Source organism: Pristiophorus japonicus, chromosome 13, assembly GCF_044704955.1.
Source record: "Pristiophorus japonicus isolate sPriJap1 chromosome 13, sPriJap1.hap1, whole genome shotgun sequence".
Classification (NCBI taxonomy): Eukaryota; Metazoa; Chordata; class Chondrichthyes; family Pristiophoridae; genus Pristiophorus; species Pristiophorus japonicus.
The window spans coordinates 107075383-107095918 of record NC_091989.1 but is presented as its reverse complement, the minus strand read 5'-3'; the positions used below and the strand labels follow the sequence as shown (position 1 = coordinate 107095918).

Genomic DNA, 20536 nt, shown 5'->3' with positions numbered 1-20536 from the left:
CCAAATGTAATATATCCTAGTTTGCAGATGATACAAAGCTAGGTGGGAAGGTAAGATGTGAGGAGGATGCAGAGAAGCTGCAAGGGAGAAAGACAGGTTAAGTGAGTGGGGCAAGAACATGGCAAATGAAATCTGGGGCCCAAGTTTCCACAGGATAAAAAACGGGCGCCCCTCCGAGCTGGGCGCCCGTTTTTCGCGCCTAAAACGGCGCCAGAAAAAAAACGCGCTATTCTCGAGCGCTTTGCAGCTCCTTGTCTGTTTGGCGCGGCGCCCAGGGGGGTGGAGCCTACACTCATGCCGATTTTGTAAGTGGGAGGGGGCGGGTACTATTTAAATTAGTTTTTTTCCTGCCGGCAACGCTGCGCGTGCGCGTTGGAGCGTTCGTGCGTGCTCAGTGTGAAAAAAAACATTGGCGCTCGGCCATTTTTGTAGTTCTTTGTAGCTGTTTAATTTTTGAACATTTTTTAATAAAATCACATTGCCATCAGCACTGAGGCTTCCCTTCTCACTGTCTCCTTCCCCTCCCTCCCCTCCGCGGCAACAAGCCGCTGTCTCCTTCCCCTCCCTCGCCTGCGCGGCAACAAGCCGCTGTCTCCTTCCCCTCCCTCCCCTGCGCGGCAACAAACGGCGGTTTCCTTCGAACGATGGCTGAAGCACTTTCACACAGGTAGGAAGATGGTTTATTTAATCTTTTCTTTGCTTATAAATGTTTATTCAGGTTGGATTTATTTGTATAATATTTGTAGAAGTATAAATAAGGATTGATTGTAGAATTTAATGAGTTCCCTTCCCCCCCCCCTCCCCCCCCCACCTCGTTCTGGACGCCTAATTTGTAACCTGCGCCTGATTTTTTAATGTGTAGAACAGGTTTTTTCAGTTCTCCAAAAATCTTCACTTGCTCCATTCTACTTTAGTTTGGAGTACGTTTTCACTGTGGAAACTTTGAAATCAGGCGTCAGTGGCCGGACACGCCCCCTTTTGAAGAAACAATTCTGTTCTAAAGTAGAACTGTTCTAACTCACTAGAACTGCAGAAAAAAAAATGTGGAGAATTGCGATTTCTAAGATAGTCCGTTCTCCACCAGTTGCTCCTAAAAATCAGGCGCAAATCATGTGGAAACTTGGGCCCATAATGTGGAGAAATGTGAAATTATCCACTTTGGTTGGAAAAATAGGAAAGCAGAGTATTTTTTAAATGGTGAGCGATTGGGAAATGTTGGTGTTCAGAGGGACCCGGGTGTCCTTGTACACAAATCACTGAAAGTTAATATGTAGGTACAGCAAGCAATTAGGAAAGAAAATGGTATGTTGGCATTTATCACAAAAGGATTTGAGTATAAGAGTAAAGACATCTTATTGCAATTTCTATAGGGCCTTGGTGAGACTACACCTGGAGTACTGTGTATGGTTTTGGTCTTCTTACCTAAAGAAGGATATATTTGCGTGGAAGGAGTGCAGCAAAGGTTCACCAGACTAATTCCTGGTATAGGGGGAATGTCTAATGAGGAGAAATTGAGTGAACTAGCCCTATATTCTCTAGAGTTTAGAAGAATGAGAGATGCTCTCAATGAAACATACAAAATTCTTACAGGGCTTGACAGGGTAGATGCAGAGAAGATGTTTCCACTGGCTAGGGAGTTCAGAATCAGGGGTCACAGTCTCAGAATAAATGGTCGGCCATTTAGGACTGAGATGAGGAGAAATTTCTTCATTCAGAGGGTGGTGAATCTTTGGAATTCTCTACCCCAGAGGGATGTGGATGCTTAGTCATTGAGTATATGCAAGATAGAGATCAATAGATTTTGGGATATTAAGGGAATGAAAGGATATTGGGACAGTGCAGGAAGATGGAGTTGAGGTAGAAGATCAGCCATGATCTTATTGAATGGTGGAGCAGGTTCGAATGGCCGAATGGCCCACTCCTGCTCCTACTTCTTATGTTCTTATAAATACCGTTAGAATCTTTGTAATTGCTACACAACAGTACCGCATCCTTTCTCATTTGATGAGTGTACTATTTACTTTTGCAACAGCTTGCAGCACAGATAAACGTCAGTTGTTTTTTATTTTGGTAATTTGCCTGACTCAGTATAGATCTGATTGGCTGACAGGATCTGTGCACAGAGTCCCTTTCTGCCAATTGAAAGCACTAAAAATGGATGGCAACGTGACCCACCTGATTTCAGAGTTGTTTTGGGTGAAGTCCATAAATTATGTGGTTGATTGGCTATGATTGAGAATTAAGTTCCAATTGATAACCTGATAGCCTAAGAAAAGGCCATGTTTCAGGGTGGGGCCTTTCTGAGGGGGCATTCATATTTATCCGATCAGATTTCCGTTTCCTCTTCTTGAGCATGGTGACCCAGGTACAGCACCTCTACCACACCAATATTTTTGCTTTAACTGTTAACTCTGTCCTTTATAACCTGATTACTACATCTGCGATGTGGATAGGGTGGGTGTCCCATGTCTGATCAAGAATGACAGCGTCATCTGTTTTCGTCACTGCACGATCCTCAGCTCTCATCAGGACAGAATTCACCCACTGTTGGAGCGTGCCAGGTGAACTTTACGTCCTAGAGGTCAACATGACAAACTCAAATATCCTTGTTGGTTTAGTAAATGTGCAAAGCCTTTTGGCATTGCACTTAACAGGCGCTGCCAGTATTCTTCAATCTAGCCAAGGGTTGTGAGGTGAATAACGGCCTCTAGCACCATAAGAAGCAAATTATTTATTTCACATCAAAGGAACCAGGCTGCTAATTATTCAAGGAAGCTAATCAACTTGGGAGGATATTTTTCACCATTAACTAATTTTAGTGAAAATGTTGACAATAATATAAAGCAAATCTTCACACTTTATGTTTGCATCTATCTTTTCACTAAGGTTAGCAATTGTTGGAAAATATGTACCTTGATCTTTTGGACAGAAGACACATTAAGTGAAACAAGTAATGAAAATTTTGATAATACATATACTTTCTTATGTTCTCTTATATTGATATTTCTCTCCTCAAAGGAAGGTAATAAATGGCTTTTGGGATAAATGACTTGTTGCAGTGCAGACTGGTCTAAGGTATATATGCACAAAAGGGAAGGTCATGCTTGACCAACCTTATTGGATTCTATGAAGAAGTAATAGAAAGAGTAGACAAGATTAATGTAGTAGATGTAATATATTTGGATTTTCAAAAGGTCACCTTTAGGGTACTGCATAGCAGACACATGACTAAGATCAGAGCAATGGAGTCAGGAGACAGGTAGCGGAATGAATAGGAAGCTGTGTACAAAACAGAAATCAGCGAGTAGGAGTTAATGGTAACTGCTCAGACTGGAAAAGGGTGGGAAGTGGTGTTCCAGGGATCAGTGCTGGGACCACTGTTGTTCACCATTTACATAAATGATTTGGACTCAGGAATTGGAAGTACAATTTCAAAATTTGCAGATGACATCAAATTAGGAGGTGTAGTTAATACAAAAGGAAGAATGTGACAAATACAGGGATACATTAAAAAGCTTACAAAATGGCCATGTAATTGGCAAATTAATTTTAACATAAATAAGTACATTTTGGTAGGAAGAATAAGTAGACTACATACTGCTTGGATAATAAAAGTCTTAATTGCATAGAGGAGCAAAGGGATGTAGAGATCCAGATACACAAATTGCTAAAAGTAGCAATACAGGTTAATAACGTCAACCAAGCACTGGGGTTCATTTCTAGAGGGATAGAACTGAAAAGCAGATAAGTTATGTTAAACATATATAGAACTTTGGTTAGACCATACTTTGTACCGTGCACAGTTCTGGTCTCTATATTATAAAGAGGCTATAGAGGCATTGGAGAAGGTGCAAAAAAGAATCACAATGATAATACCAGACTGAGAGGAAAGACTGTACAAGCTCAGGCTCTTTTCTTTAGAAAAGAGAAAGCCGAGGGGGGACCTGATAATGATACGCTGGACTTAAGAAAATGTTTCCACTTGTGGTTGAATTCAAAACTAGAGGTCACAAATTTAAGATAGTCACTAATAAATCCAATTGGGAATGCAGGAGAAATTTATTTACCCAAAGAGTGGTAGAAATGTGGAATGTGCTACCACAAGGAATAGTTGAGGCAAATAGAATAGATCCATTTAAGGAAAAGCTAGATAAGCACACGAGGGAGCAAGGAATAGAATGATATGCTGTTAGGGTTAGATGAAGAGCGGGTGGGAGGAGGATTGTCTGGAGCATAAACGCCGGCATAGACCAGTTGGACTGATTGGTTTGTTTCTGTGCTGTACACTTGGGGGGCCGAAATTGCCCCTTCCGATAAGGCCTCTGGTCGCTTGAAAGCAAGGGGTGGCGCAGAATGGCCGCTAATTCTCTGCCAAGGGGTCACCATTTTGTAAATTGCCCTTCCTCAGTTTTGGAGCATTGTCCGCCATGACGTGCACGCACCGATCCCTTACCGACTAGCGGGGACCCTTTCCCGGAATTGGCCGACAGGAATGACCCCTGCCGCCGATCGGTGTCCCTGACAGCTTTTGCTTTCGGTACACTCTCAGTGGCATTGTGGCTCGGCCGCCCTTAAAGGCCGTGGGTTCGGCCAGCCAAAAGGCAGCCTGGCATCCCCTCTTGCGTGCCAGACCCAGCTGAAACCCTCCCTGCTGGCCCAGTGTTTGCCACTAAAGTGGCTGCAGAGTTCGCAGCGGCCCTCCCCTTTAACTGAAAGGGAGAGACGTTGTGATGCGTCAGCACGATGACTGACAGCCTCGGCTACTCCGCCGCGCCCCACTTCCGCACCGCTAATGACGGCCGCTCCACCCCACCCCTACTTCCGCCCCCACAATGAGGCCACTTCTGTGCCGCTCCAAAAAAATCCTCGAAGTGCTGAATTTCAACAGTTAAACCGCCCTCGAAGTAACTTATATCTGTGTGCTATTTTCTTACAACAGGATGAAAGGCATACCTTTGAACTGTGGTCTATCCTGTGGCTCCTGAGCCCAGCAGCGAGTGGTGAGCTGTATTAGAGTGTCTCGAAGAGGAAGGCTGGCTGGGAGAACTTCAGCTGTTATGTTAGGTCTTCCTCCATCAATGATCACTGAGACTAAATCCTGCAGGTTCCATTTATCTGGGGAAACGAGGGGAGTATATTGACATTAGTGTGATTTATTCTGATAAAGAAAAATATACTGAGTATAATGTGCTTACTTTACATAATTACACAATACTGACATGGAAAAGGTTGTGTTTTTATTGAAACTTGTGAACTTTCAAATGCTTAAGCTGCTGCCAGTTAAATATAAATGCAGGTAAGAGTCACAAAGAAGAATGACATGGACAGCAGCAAGATGTTGATTAAGCTCTATCTACAAGAAGAACCCAATGCAGAGCAGGAATTAACAAAGCAAATAGTAAGTTGAACTACTTAGCCAAAACAGTAGAATTTAAATCAGTGGAGGTAATAATGACAACAACAACTTGCATTTATCTTACGACTGTAACATAGTAAAACGTCCCAAGGTGCTTCACAAGAGCATTATCAAACAAAATTTGCCACCGAGCCACATAAAGAGATATTAGGACAGGTGACCAAAAGCTTGGTCAAAGAGGTAGGTTTTGAGTAACGTCTTAAAGGAGGAGAGAGAGGTAGAGAGGCGGACAGGTTTAGGGAGGGAATTCCAGCTTTTAGGGCCTAGGCAGCTGAAAGTGTGGCTACCAATGGTGGAATGATTAAAATAGGGGATGGGCAAGATGCCAGAATTGGAGGAGCGCAGAGATCTTGGAGGGTGTAGGGCTGGAAGAGGTTATAGAGATAAGGTAGGGATACGAATTATAAAATTGAGCCATTGCTAGACCAGGAGCTAATATAAGTCAGCGAGCACGGGGGTGATGGGTGAGCAAAGCTTGGTTTGATTTAGGATACGGGAAGCAGAGTTTTGGATTAGCTCAAGTTTATGGAGGGTGGAAGCTGGGAGGTCGGTTAAGAGAATGTTGGAATAGTCAAGAGGTAACAAAAGCATGGATGAGGGTTTTAGCAGCAGATGAGCTGAGGCAGGGGCGGAGTCACATGATGTTGCAGAGGTGAAGTAGGTGGTCTTGGTGATGGGGCGGATATGTCAAACTTTATAGTGCTCCAGTCAAACTACACCTTGAATACTGCATCCAATTCTGGTCACCAAGAAATAAGAAAGACATTCAACAGCAAAGAAAGGCACGAGAGCCATCCTGTGTGTCAGAGATGTGAGTTCTGAGAAAAGACTGGAGAAACTTGGGTTTTTCAGTTTGAAAATCTCAGAGAGGTGAACATAAAGAGGTAAAGAAGATTGTTAAAGTTACAGGAAAAGTTAACCCGGAATATTAATTCAAATTAAACCACTAGGAGTAGAACAAGGAGACACAGGTTTAAACTAGAGAAAGATAATTTTAGGACAATCGAGTCCTTCTTCACTTGTCTGCAGCCTTAGATATGATTGACCACTCCATCCTTCTCTAACAACTCTTCACCATCATCCAGCTAGGTGGGACGGCACTCGTCTGGTTCCATTCTTATTTAGCTAATCATAGTCAGAAAATCACCTGCAACAGCTTCTCGTCCCGCTCCTGCGTCGTTACCTCTGGTGTCCCCCAAGGATCTATCCTTGGTCCCCTCCTATTTCTTATCTGCATGTTGCCTCTTGGCGACATCATCCAAAAACACAGCATCAGTTTCCACATGTACGCAGATGACACCCAGCTCTTCCTCACCACAACTTCCTTCGATCTCTCCACGGTCTCTAAATTGTCAGACTGATTGTTCGACATCCAGCTCTGGATGAGCAGAAATTTTCTCCAATTAAATATTGGGCAGACTGAAGACAGTGTTTTCGGTCCCCAACACAAACTCCATTCCCTTGCCACTGACTCCATCCCTTTCCCTAACATCTGTCTGAGGCTGAACCACACTGTTCACAACCTTGGTGTCATATTTGACCCTGAAATGAGCTTCCTACCACATATCCACAGCATAACTAAGACGACTTATTTCCACCTCTGTAACATCGTCCATCTCCACCCTTGTCTTAGCTCATCTGCTGCTGAAACCCTCATCCATGCCTTTGTTACCTCTAGACTTGACTATTCTAACCCACTCCAGGCTGGCCTTCCACGTTCCACGTTCTACGTAAACTAGAGGTGATCCAAAACTCGGCTGCCCATGTCCTAACTCGCACCAAGTCCTGCTCACCCATCACCCCTGTTCTCGCTGACCTACATCGGCTCCCGGTTAAGCAATGCCTCGATTTCAAAATTCTCATCCTTGATTTCAAATCCTTCCATGACCTCACCCCTCCCTATCTCTGTAATTTCCTCCAGCCCCACAATGCCCCTGAGATGTCTGCGCTCCTCTAATTCTGCCCTTTTGAGCATCCCTGATTATAATCACTCAACCATTGGTGGCCGTGCCTTCTGTTGCCCAAGTCCCAAGCTCTGGAACTCCATGCCTAAACCTCTCTGCCTCTGTACCTCTCTTTCCTCCTTTAAGAAGCTCCTTAAAGCCTACCCCTTTGACCAATCTCTTGGTCAGCTGCCCTAATTTCTCCTTCTGTGGCTTGATGTCAAATTTTTTGTCTTATAATATTCCTGTGGAGCACCTTGGGACTGCTTTGCTACATTAAAGGTGCTTTATAAGTACAAGTTTTTGTTGTCGTTGACAGACATCATGGAATTCTTCTGCACACAGAATGTTCAACATTTTTAATAAACTTCCATATAGAGCAGTGGAGACAAAAGGTCTGGAATTATTCCAGAAATGATTGGATACTACAATGGATGCAGGGTGAGGGGAAGGTGGGGAGTGGAGACTGTCATTAGGATATCTCTAAATGGAAGAATCAAATGGGCTGAATGACCTTCCTCATCCATAATTATCATGATTTTTTTGAATATGTGAAGCAAGGAGCAGGATCTGCATAATGGGAGGGGAACAGGGAGGATACCGCAATAGACATGAGGTCTGTTTCACAACCCACCTTCATAAGCCCTCCTGGTCAGCACCTCAAATGCCAACATGCCATAACTGGGAATTAAAAAGAGACATAATAAGTTAATTCTTTGCATGTGTAATAAACAGGTTAGCATATCAGATAGGTAGGCTGAAGCACAAGCCTTCATAGATTTAAATTTTTAGCTTAAAAACCTAATGGGCCGAAAATTGCAGCTTCGCTGGGTGCGTACGAAGTGAGTACGGGCCCGGCCGATGCGCACACGCTGAAAACCGACTTTTCCGATCTGTCAAAATTTCTTGAGACAGATTCTACGTATCCCTGCGGGAAGGATGTCCGCACGTCAGAGAATGTCCTTCAAACTCTTCTGTCCGGTAAAAGCAGGCACATAGTTTACTTTTACCAGCGTAACACTTTTAAAAGATAGAAAAATGTAATTTAATCACTCATTTTTATGTTAAAAACCCTGTCCATTACGGTAAGTTTATTTTTAACCCTATTAAAACACATTTTAAAAAATTCCAAAAAATATATTTTTTTCTAAAACATTTTTACTTACATTTAATTTTAATTAATTTTAAATATGTGAGGTGTTTTTTTTATTTATTGTGCTGTGTTTCTTGTTTTAAAGGGTTATTCTCATTGATAATAATGAGAGCTCATACAAACAGAGTTCCCATTATTATCAACGAGAATACTAGTTAGTGATTGGTGGTCCAGACCCACGTGATTGCAACATTGACGTCCGTATTTGGAAGACAGATCCCCGTACGCTGCACAGCGAATGAAGGCCTCAGTCTGGAATCATACATTTCTCCGGGACCCACAGGTAGTTTTGTAGATTTTTTTCGGGTCAGATGCGTTCGTACGAAGGAAGCCTCCGACTGCAATTTCCCTCCCAATGCCTATTTTGAGGCCTTCTAACCTGATGATGAAGATATAGCTAAGTGCCAAAGGTGTAGCCAAATTGGCTTGGGATTGAGGGGCTGTAGATGTTGCAAGCACTTCATTAACTGTCAGAGAAAAATGTTTTAAGCAGCACATGTGGGGAATTTTAACTTTTTATTTCTCTACTGAGTTCTACAGATGGATTTTAATGTTTAGAAATATAAGGTCACGCATATTGGAACTAGAAATATTAAATATGCACAATGAAGGGGTTCTTTTTAGGAAAAGAAATTATGGCCAACTACTGCTAAACTCTAGCTTTTTCAAAGTCAAGAGCACACAAACTCAACACTTATTCACTGAAACTTCAGAGAACACATATGGTACAAAAATTCCATTTTGCAGTGGCCAATGGACATGAAAGGGTCCTAATTTCTAATGGACTCTGCCAAAAGTGCTTCCCCTTAAAGGAGAGAGACACCACTAGAATTTCAGGGAGGGGTGGCCCACCCAAACAGATTTTTAAACAAAAAATGTACAGAAAATATTATTAAATCCAAATGGTGAAATCAGGAGAATTAAATTATTCTGTGTGGTCCTCACCAGTCATATAATCATAGAATGGTTACAACACGGAAGAAGCGTCGAGCCCGTGCCAACTCTCAGCTAGTCCCACTGCCCTGACCTTTCCCTGTAGCCCTGCAATTTTTTTCCCTTCAGATACTTAACCACTAGCTGCGTAAAAAAGTTTTTTCTTACGTCACCCTCTGGTTCTCGACCCTACTGCCAATGGGAACAGTTTTTTTCTATCTATTCTCCCCCCATGATTTTGAACACCTCTATCAAATCTCCTCTCAATCTTCTCTGCTCCAAGAAGAACAACCCCAGCTTCTCCAGTCTATCAACGTAACTGAAGTCCCTCATTCCTGGAATCATTCTTGTAAATCTTTTCTGCACTTCTCTAAGGCCTTCACATCCTTCCTAAAATATGGTGCCCAGAATTGGACACAATACTCCAGTTGGGGCCGAACCAGTTTTTTTATAAAGGTTCATCATAATTTCCACACTTTTGTACTCTCTACCTCTATTTATGAAGTCCAGGATCCCATAAGTCTTTTTAACTGAATTCTAAACCTGCCCTGCCACTGTCAATGATTTGTGCACATATATCTCTGTGTATGCACCCACTTTAGGATTTTACCCTTTAGTTTTTATTTCCTCTCCTCAGTCTTTCTACCAAAATGTGTCATTTCACACTTTTCTGCATTAAATTTCGTCTGCCATGTGTTCGTCCATGTCACTAGCCTGTCTGTATCCTCTTGAAGTCTATCACTAACCTCCTCACTGCTAACTATGTTTCCAAGTTTTATGACATCTGCAAATTTTGAAAGTGCCCTGTACACTCACATCCAAGTCATTACTATATATATCAAGAAAAGCAGTGGTCCCAGAACCGACCCCTGGGGAAAACCATTGTATACCTTCCTCCAGTCCGAAAAACAACTGTTCACCACTACTCTCTGTTTCCTGTCACTTAGCCAATTTCGTATCCACTGTCCCTTTTATTCCATGGGCTTCAACTTTGCTGGCAAGCCTATTATGTCGCATTTTGTCGAACGCCTTTTGGAAATTTACACTATGTCAACCACATTACCCTCATCAACCCTCTCTGTTACCTCATCAAAAAACTCGATCAAGTTAGTTAAACACAATTTGCCTTTAATAAATCCATGCTGGTTTCCTTAATTAATCCACTCCTATCCAAGTGACTGTTATTGTTGTCCCTGATTACTGTTTCTAAATGCTACCCGACTATCAAGGTTAAACTGACTGGCCGATAGTTGCTGGGTTTATCTTTACACTTTTTTTTTGAACAAAGATGTAACATTTGCAATTCTCCAGTCCTCTGGCACCACCTCTGTATCTAAGGAGGATTGGAAGATTGTGGCCAATACCTCCGTGATTTCCGCCCTCAATTCCCTCAGCATCCGAGGATGCATCCCATCTGCTCCTGATGATTTATATACTTTAAGTACAGCCAGCCTTTCTAATAACTCTTTATCAACTTTTATCCAATCAAGGGTCTCTACTACCACCTCCTTCACTATGTCTACAGCAGCATCTTCTTCCTTGGTGAAGACAGATACAAAGTATTCATTTAGTACCTTAACGATACCCTCTGCCTCCACATGTAGGTCTTCTTCTTGGTCCCTAATCTTCCCCACCCTTCCTTTTACTATCCTTGTACTATTTATGTGCTAACAGAAAACTTTTGTATTACCTTTTATGTTGGCTACCGTTCTATTCTCATACCCTCTTCTTGAACATAAGAACATAAGAAATAGGAGCAGGAGTAGGCCATTTGGCTGATCTGATCTTGGGCTCAGCTCCACTTCTCTGCCCACTCCCCATATTCCTTCATTCATCGTTCAAAAATCTGTCTATCTCCATCTTAAACATATTCAAGACCCAGTCTCCACAGCTCTCTGGGGCAAAGAATTCCACAGATTTACAACCCTCTGGGAAAAGAAATTCCTCCTCATCTCAGTTCTAAATGGGCGACCCCTTATTCTAAAACTATGCCCCCTAGTTCTAGATTCCCCCAAGAGTGGAAACATCCTCTCTGCATCTACCTTGTTGAGCCCCCCCATTATCTTATATGTTTCAATAAGATCACCTCTCATTCTTCTAAACTCCAATGAGTTATCGGCCCAACCTGCTCAACCTTTTCTCGTAATTCAATTCCTTCATCTCAGGAATCAACTTAGTGAACCTTCTCTGAACTGCCTCCAATGCAAGTATATCCTTCCTTAAATAAAGAGTCCAAAACTGTACGCAGTACTCCAGGTGTGGCCTCACCAATACCTGTACAGTTGTAGCAGGACTTCTTTGCTTTTATACTCCACCCCCTTGCAATAAAGGCCAACATTCCATTTGCCTTCCTGATTACTTGCTGTACCTGCATACTCACTTTTTGTGTTTCATGCACAAGGACCCCCAGGTCCCTCTGTACCATAGCATTTTGTAATTTCTCCCCATTTAATTAATAATTTGCTTTTTTATTTTTCCTGCCAAAATGGATAACCTCACACTTTCTCACATTATACTCCATCTGCCAAATGTTTGCCCACTCACTTAGCTTGTCGATATTCCTTTGCAGATTCTTTGTGTCCTCCTCACAATTTGCTTTCCCACCCATCTTTGTTTTAATCAGCAAACTTGGCTACATTACACTTGGTCCTTTCATCCAAGTCATTAACATAGATTGTAAATAGTTGAGGCCCCAGCACTGATCCCTGTTGCACCCCACTAGTTACCGTTTTCCAACTGGAAAATTACCCATTTATCCCAACTCTCTGTTTTCTGTTAATTAGCCAATCCTCTATCCATGCTAATATATTACCCCCAACCCTATGAGTTCTTATTTTGTGCAGTAACCTATTATGTGGCACCTTATCGAATGCCTTCTGGAAATCCAAATACACCAAATTTTCCCCTCTTATTTTCTTTTTCACTTCTTCTCTGAACTTTCTATATTTTAGCCTGATTCTCAGATATATTTGCAACCTAACATCTGTCATAAGTGCTCTTTTTCTGCTTCATCATATTCTCTATCTGTTTTGTCATCCAGGGAGCTCTTACTTTAGTTGCCCTACCTTTCCCCCTAGTGGGAATGTACCTCGACTGTACCTGAACTATTTTCTCTTTAAAAGCAGCCCATTGTTCCATTACAGTTTTGCCTGACAATTTTTGATTCCAGTTTATCCGGGCCAGATTCGTTCTCATCGCACTGAAATTGGCTTTCCCCCAGTTGAACATTTTTATCCTAGATTGCTCCCTGTCCTTTTCCATAGCTAATCTAAATATTATGATAGTATGATCACTGTTCCATAAATGTTCACCTACTGACACTTGCTCCCCTTGATCTACCTCATTCCCCAGAATCAGATCTAGCAATGCCTCCTCCCTCGTCGAGCCGGAAACGTACTGATCAAGAAAGTTTTCCTTCTCTGCCCTTTACACTATTACTGTCACAGTCTATATTAGGATAGTTGAAGTCCCCCATTATCACTACTCTATAGTTCTTGCACCTCTCTCTAATTTCTCTGCAAATTTGCTCTTCCATATCTTTCCTACTATTTGGTGGTCTATAGAATACATCTATTAGTGTAATTGCACCTCTATTATTTCTTAACTCTAGCCATATAGGCCCTGAAATTCCAGCCTCACCGGGTGCTTATGATCCCAAAAAGGCCCTGCAAATTCCAGGTTTAGGCATGCAAAGCACATGCCCCTGAACCCGGCACTTTCGATCTGTCAAAATATCTTTTCACAGATCGCACGCATCCCCGGAAGAAGGTCCGTCGCTGACGGAGATTTGGGCTATTTGCCCAACTTTTGCCCAGCAAATGTCCTTCAAACTCTTACCCATGGTAAAAGTAGGTGTAATATTTTTAATAGAAAAAATAAACGTTATTACTTTTAACGCTTATTTATCTCTCTCTCTCCTCTCTCTTCTCTCCTCTCTCCTCTCTCCTCTCTCCTCACTGTGCCGATTTCCTTAACTCTGGGAAGGTTTTTCTGCAGAGGCCACATACGCTGGCCTAAGCACAACTGGAGTAACTCTCAGCTGGCCAAACTTCCCTAAATGGCCAGAATTGTTGTATGTGGCTGGTTACGCCCCCTTTGGCTGAAAAAAAAACTGACCTAAAAAAATCGTAACTAACTGAGTTACACTGGTACAAATTGATTGGGGAAACTATGGTTTTTCAACTTAGGCCAAAAAGAGCAGCCTGCTCCAAAAAAACGCCGCAAATCACTGGGGTAAATTGAGCCCAAGATGAGGAGGTCATTATAAAAAGAGTGCAGAGGTCTGTGATACCCGATCAGACAAATGCATGGCAGATGAAGTATAATGTGGATAAATGTGAGGTTATCCACTTTGGTGGTAAAAACAGAGAGACAGACTATTATCTGAATGGTGACAGATTAGGAAAAGGGAAGGTGCAACGAGACCTGGGTGTCATGGTACATCAGTCATTGAAGGTTGGCATGCAGGTACAGCAGGCGGTTAAGAAAGAAAATGGCATGTTGGCCTTCATAGCGAGGGGATTTGAGTACAGGGGCAGGGAGGTGTTGCTACAGTTGTACAGGGCCTTGGTGAGGCCACACCTGGAGTATTGTGTACAATTTTGGTCTCCTAACTTGAGGAAGGACATTCTTGCTATTGAGGGAGTGCAGCGAAGATTCACCAGACTGATTCCCGGGATGGTGGGACTGACCTATCAAGAAAGACTGGATCAACTGGGCTTGTATTCACTGGAGTTCAGAAGAATGAGAGGGGACCTCATAGAAACGTTTAAAATCCTGACGGGTTTAGACAGGTTAGATGCAGGAAGAATGTTCCCAATGTTGGGGAAGTCCAGAACCAGGGGTCACAGTCTAAGGATAAGGGGTAAGCCATTTAGGACCAAGATGAGGAGAGACTTCTTCACCCAGAGAGTGGTGAACCTGTGGAATTCTCTGCCACAGAAAGTGGTTGGGGCCAATTCACTAAATATATTCAAAAGGGAGTTAGATGAAGTCCTTACTACTCGGGGGATCAAGGGGTATGGCGAGAAAGCAGGAATGGGGTACTGAAGTTTCATGTTCAGCCATGAATTCATTGAATGGCGGTGCAGGCTAGAAGGGCTGAATGGCCTGCTCCTGCACCTATTTTCTATGTTTCTATGACACCTTGCTGTGTGACACAGAGCCAAGAATCCTTCTGTGCAATACCATCAAACACTCCATTAAATAGGCCAGTTATTCCATCTACATATCGACGTGGTCTCTGTAAATTTCAGCTGTTTTGGGGTATGGTGTGGTGTGACTGAGAAAGAGCATTGTACTAAGAGTTGTTGCTACCTACAAGTATTAATATCAATCTGAAGCGTTCAAAGATGCTCACCTGTATACATCCCCCTTTGTGGATGGTGGCTTTCCTTGAAGCTGTTCTGGTGACATATATACAATATCTTCGTTACAGGGTTCAACACAAGACAGTGGGGCTGATGCTTTAGCCATTTTCCTCCATTTACACATACTGTAATCTGACACCTGTGGCAAACAAGTTATTCAATTGATCATCCAGTAAGTGTAACATTTTTATCCCGAGGCTATGGGCCCAAGTTTCCACAGGATAAAAAAACAGGCGCCCCTCCGAGCTGGGCGCCCGTTTTTCGCCCCTAAAACGGCACCAGAAAAAAAACGCGCTATTCTCGAGCGCTTTGCAGCTCCTTGTCTGTTTGGCACGGCGCCCAGGGGGGCAGAGCCTACACTCGCGCCGATTTTGTAAGTGGAAGGGGGCGGGTACTATTTAAATTAGTTTTTTTCCTGCTGGCAACGCTGCGCGTGCGCGTAGGAGTGTTCGCGCATGCTCAGTGTGAAAAAAAACATTGGCACTCGGCCATTTTTGTAGTTCTTTGTAGCTGTTTAATTTTTGAACATTTTTTAATAAAATCACATTGCCATCAGCACATCAGCACTGAGGCTACCCTTCTCACTGTCTCCTTCCCCTCCCTCCCCTCCGCGGCAACAAACGGCTCTCTCCTTTCCCTCCCCTCCCCTGCGCGGCAACAAGCTGCTGTCTCCTTCCCCTCCCTCCCCTCCCTCCACGGCAACAAGCCGCTGTCTCCTTCCCCTCCCTCCCCTCCCTCCACGGCAACAAGCCGCTGTCTCCTTCCCCTCCCTCCCTCCCCTCCCTCCACGGCAACAAGCCGCTGTCTCCTTCCCCTTCCTCCCCTCCCCCCCACGGCAACAAGCCGCTGTCTCCTTCCCCTCCCTCCCCTCCCCTCCACGGCAAGAAGCCGCTATCTCCTTCCCCTCCTTCCCCTCCCTCCACGGCAACAAGCTGCTGTCTCCTTCCCCTCCCTCCCCTCCCTCCACGGCAACAAGCCGCTGTCTCCTTCCCCTTCCTCCCCTCCCCCCCACGGCAACAAGCCGCTGTCTCCTTCCCCTCCCTCCCCTCCCCTCCACGGCAAGAAGCCGCTATCTCCTTCCCCTCCTTCCCCTCCCTCCACGGCAACAAGCTGCTGTCTCCTTCCCCTTCCTCCCCTCTCTCCACGGCAACAAACCGCTGTCTCCTTCCCCTCCCTCCCCTCCACAACAACAAACCGCTTTCTCCTCCCCCGCCCCCTCCCGCTCAGCGGCACGAGCGGCTTTCTCTGCCCCCCCCTCCCGCTCAGCGGCACGAATGGCTTTCTCCCCCCCCTCCCGCTCAGCGGCACGAACGGCTGCAGAATTCTCCCTGGCTGAAGCACAGGTAGGAAGATGGTTTATTTAATCTTTTCTTTGCTTATAAATGTTTATTCAGGTTGGATTTATTTGTATAATATTTGTATAAGTATAAATAAGGATTTATTATAGAATTTAATGACTACCCTTTCCCCCCCCCCCCTCGTTCTGGACGCCTAATTTGTAACCTGCGCCTGATTTCTTAATGTGCTGAACAGGTTTTTTCAGTTCTACAAAAATCTTCACTTGCTCCATTCTACTTTAGTTTGGAGTACGTTTTCACTGTGGAAACTTTCAAATCAGGCATCAGTGGCCGGACACGCCCCCTTTTGAAGAAAAAATTATTTTCAAAGTAGAACTGTTCTACCTGACTAGAACTGCAGAAAAGAAAATGTGGAGAATTGCGATTTCTAAGATAGTCCGTTCTCCACCAGTTGCTCCTAAAAATCAGGCGCAAATCATGTGGAAACTTGGGCCCATTATATCTACAATTTATAGCAAGAATTAATCTGTATTTTACTTCTAATCTTGCTTAACCTCATGAACAATATTTGTTCCTGTTTGACATTCGTACAGTGTGCACCAATTCAGTTTCCCCTGTCAATATTGCTGCAATTACTGACCTTGGCTCTGTAATCTTTGTCAAGTAGTACGTTGCTAGACTTCAATGTCTGGTGAAGAACAGGAGGTTCCATCCCATGGAGGCAGCTCATCCCCTCAGCAACATCCAATAGAATTCTCACTCTGAGAGGGACTGGTACATTGGGGTAGAGGTCAACCTGCAAATAATTACTAGTAACATTTACTTTACTGTATTAGTAAAATTATTAACATTAATTTGTTCTAGAAATATACTGTAAATGTAGGCTTGAGATGTAAACCCCAATTTTCCAAGCTCCCCCCAGTGGTACAGAGCCTTGCTGGTGGCAGGTGTGAGTTGGAAGATTGCAAGATGCCCAATATTCCAAAAGGAAATATGGAGCTAGAAAATGAGTGAGTGTTATTGTCATGCACGGGCTTCATTTAAATATTTTAATGATCAAAATCAGGCCCAAAGCTGTGTCAGCTGTGGCTAAGTGGGTAGCACACTCGCCTTTGAGTCAGAAGGCTGTGGTTCAAGTCCTACTCAGGAACTTGAGCACAAAAATCTAGGCTGACACTCCAGTGCAGTACTGAGGGAGTGCTGCACTGTTGGAGGTGCTGTCTTTAGGATGAAACGTTAAACCAAGGCCCTGTCTGCATTCTCAAGTGGACTTAAAAGATCCTAAGACACTATTTTGAAGAAGAGCAGGGGAGTTATCTCCGGTGTCCTAGCCAATATTTATCCCTCAATCAACATCACAAAAATAGATTATCTAGTCATTATCACATTGCTATTTGTGGGACCTTGCTGTGCGGAAATTGGCTGCCATGTTTCCTACATTACAACAGTGACTACACTTCAAAAACGTACTTCATTGGCTGTAAAGTGCTTTGGGACGTCCAGTAGTCATGAAAGGCGCTCTATAAATGCAAATTCTTTTCATTCTTCTAAATTTGGGCATGGCTCAATCCACAGATTGCACCTCACCCATATTACCAGGCCACATAGGAGTCACAGATTTAGCCTGCTCTAATAGGCTTCATAGAGGGAAATTACAGTTTAAGCTCATAATAAGAATTTTTATTGGATTTTTTTTACATTTTCAGCTACATTTTGCAACATATATTAATTCATTGTCTTACAGTCTACCATTTTGGTGTTTTTTCCTGCCAATGCTTTCCTTCATTGTATTTGCTTGCCACTGGCATTTAAATCATAGCATATTAAGTGGTGAGGATGGGTATTGCTTATGGAGTTCCAAACATACTGCATGATTTATGTGAGGAAGAGCAATTCATGAGGGCTCCACAGATATAGGTGCACACCTGAGTAATTTGGTCTGCACCCAACACTACCCAGGATCCATATTTATGCACTCCTTCAGACCAATCTAGACATGTCAGAGGAAATCTGGCATCGCTTCACAAGAGTGCGGAAAAGTTGGACTATCTGGTGCAGCATAACCTGCAACCAACATTTTGGGTCAGGGACAGTTATTCCCATAGAAGGGAAGGCTACATTCTTTCAATCCACCACAGAGGACATGCCACAATAAGCAGTCTTCACCATACACTTATATCAAGCATGTCAAAAGTACTATGTCTGCAAGGGCAACACCTTCTTCTTCACTTCTCCTGTGGAAAAAATGCATCAGATGGACAGGGCATAGTGCTTTCATGGGGTAGTTGAGTACGCATGAGTGCAGGATGTTTTAGATGAAACTCATGTGTGCATCTGTACTTTTCATATTAACCCCACAACTTACATAAACAATCACCGTTCAGGAGGTAGCTGACTCTAGAAACATCATTCTGCCTATCAGTAGCCATTATCCAGAAAGCAGCCATGATGCCTTCATTTTGCAGCAGTCTTTGGTGGCAACATTATTTGAAGGACTAAAGTACACTGGATAGATAGCTCTTAGCAAAACAATACCTCCGTCTGCATCCATGCTGCTGACCCCACTAAAATAGTCCTTATACCGAGAAATAGCTCGGCCAGGAAGTGGAAATTGTTCCATTCCCAGCACTAATGTCCCCAAAAAACATTTACCCCAAAAGATAGTATTCATAAAATACTACAAAAAGCTGTGAAGCATTGGATTCTTGATGAAGAACCAGCACAACATGCTGTACCAACCTCATGTATCAGAGACCACAGTGATCCATTATACATCCACTCACTAACGACGCCAAGGAATTGAGGACAGAAATATACTCCCATTAGTGGAAGGACTCGTGCAGACCGGATACATCCTGTACTTGCAACATCACTCAGAAGCTCGGTGAAACTTCTATGCAGAGTAAAAGAAAAGGTCAGCACATTCCCAATCCATTACAACTTGCTACAACAAATTATTCAACTCAGTCCAAAAGCTGCTATTCCAAAGTCACTGACTCACACTCTACTACAGAGGGCTTGGTGAGGTCACAACGTGTTAGTGCTAGACAGTACAGTTGGGCAAACTTCACATTTTCAATGGAACTGGGGGTGGGTAGTAGCAGGAAATGAGTTGGGAATGTGGTCTCACATTTTTACATCCTTCCAGTGCCTTGAAGGAAGGGACAGCTGGCAATATATATATATATGTATTTATATGGGCGGGCATGTAATAATCAGATGGAAATAGGATGCGCTTACTTGTACTGCAAAATTGGCCAACATGCTCCACTCTTTGTTTCTGATTGGTCCCCTTGGAGGATAAGCCACACCCTGAAGTTTCACAGGAATGTTTAACTGGAACCGCCTGTGCCAAGGTCTCACTGACTTTGCAAATTGTAACTCCATCCACTTTGACTTCCTGAAGCGACAGAGGACAGAGCTCCCCAGAAGCCAGCAAGGGCCAGCAGAAGTGCCTTACCCCAGTCCAAGTACATCTCTCCCCGAGCCGAAGTGCCTTACTCCAGTCCAAGTACATCCCTCCCCCAACCGAAGCGCCTTACCCCAGTCCAAGTACATCCCTCCCTCAGCCGGTACCTTACCCCAGTTCAAGTACATGCCTCCCCCCCCGCCACCCCGCTATAGATGGGGCAGGCATTGTGTATGGATTATTAACAGGTTTATTGGGTATGAAGTGAATAGTGAGTATCGTGATTTCTGGATCTCATCCATTCCAACGATGTCCCTTGTAGGGGATTGGAAGAACATGATCCATTTCCCCCCACCCGTGTCTCTCTCTCTCCCCCCCCCAGCCCATCTCTGACTCACACCGCCTCTTTCTCCACCCCCAGCCTCTCTTCCCTCCCCCAGCCTCTCGTTCTCTCTCCCCAGTCTCTCGTTCGCTCTCTCTCTCTCCCGAGTCTCTCTCGCCCCAGTCTCTCTCTCTCCCCCCCGCCGCAGTCTCTCCGCTCCCCCCCCAGCCTCTCTCTCTTCCCCCCAGTCTTTCTCTCTCTCCCCCAGTCTCTCTCTCCCCCCAGCCTCTCTCTCCCCCCAGCCTATCTCTCCCCCCATTTTCTCCCTCGCCCCCCCAGTCTCTCTCTCCCCCAACAGTCTCTCTTTCCCTCCTCCCCGCCCCAGTCACTCCCTCCCAGTCTCTCTCTCCACCTCCCATTCACTTTCTCCCCCACAGTCTCTTTCTCCCCAGTCTCTCTCTTCTCCCCCCCCCCCCCAGTCTCTCTCTCTTTCCTTTCCACAGTCTCTCTCTCCCCCACCGGTCTCTCTTCCCCCCCACTCCCCCAGTCTCTCTCCCCCTCCCAGCCTCTCTCTCTCCCCCCCAGTCTCTCTCTCTCCTCCGTCTCTCTCTTTCTCCCCCCAGTCTCTCTCTCTCGCCCCCTCAGTCTCTCTCTACCCCCCTCCCCACAGTTTCTCTCTCTCTCTCCCCCCTC

General features: G+C 44.2%; 1 protein-coding gene across 3 annotated transcripts in view; it reads right to left on the bottom strand.

The window, feature by feature from the left end:
- The window catches only part of LOC139278741 (receptor-interacting serine/threonine-protein kinase 2), a 72678-nt gene that overhangs the window by 47325 nt on the left and 4817 nt on the right, over window positions 1–20536 (bottom strand). For 2 of the 3 annotated variants that reach the window (XM_070897833.1, XM_070897834.1), the window contains exons 3-7: window positions 18852–19005; window positions 16753–16908; window positions 14805–14953; window positions 7994–8040; window positions 4954–5115 (exon numbers count right to left, since the gene is read on the bottom strand). In XM_070897833.1, the coding sequence (XP_070753934.1) occupies window positions 4954–5115; window positions 7994–8040; window positions 14805–14953; window positions 16753–16908; window positions 18852–19005 (668 nt within the window). Of the gene's footprint in view, window positions 1–4953; window positions 5116–7993; window positions 8041–14804; window positions 14954–16752; window positions 16922–18851; window positions 19006–20536 lie in introns of those variants that run through there. The other variant, XM_070897835.1, reaches the window with a different exon arrangement.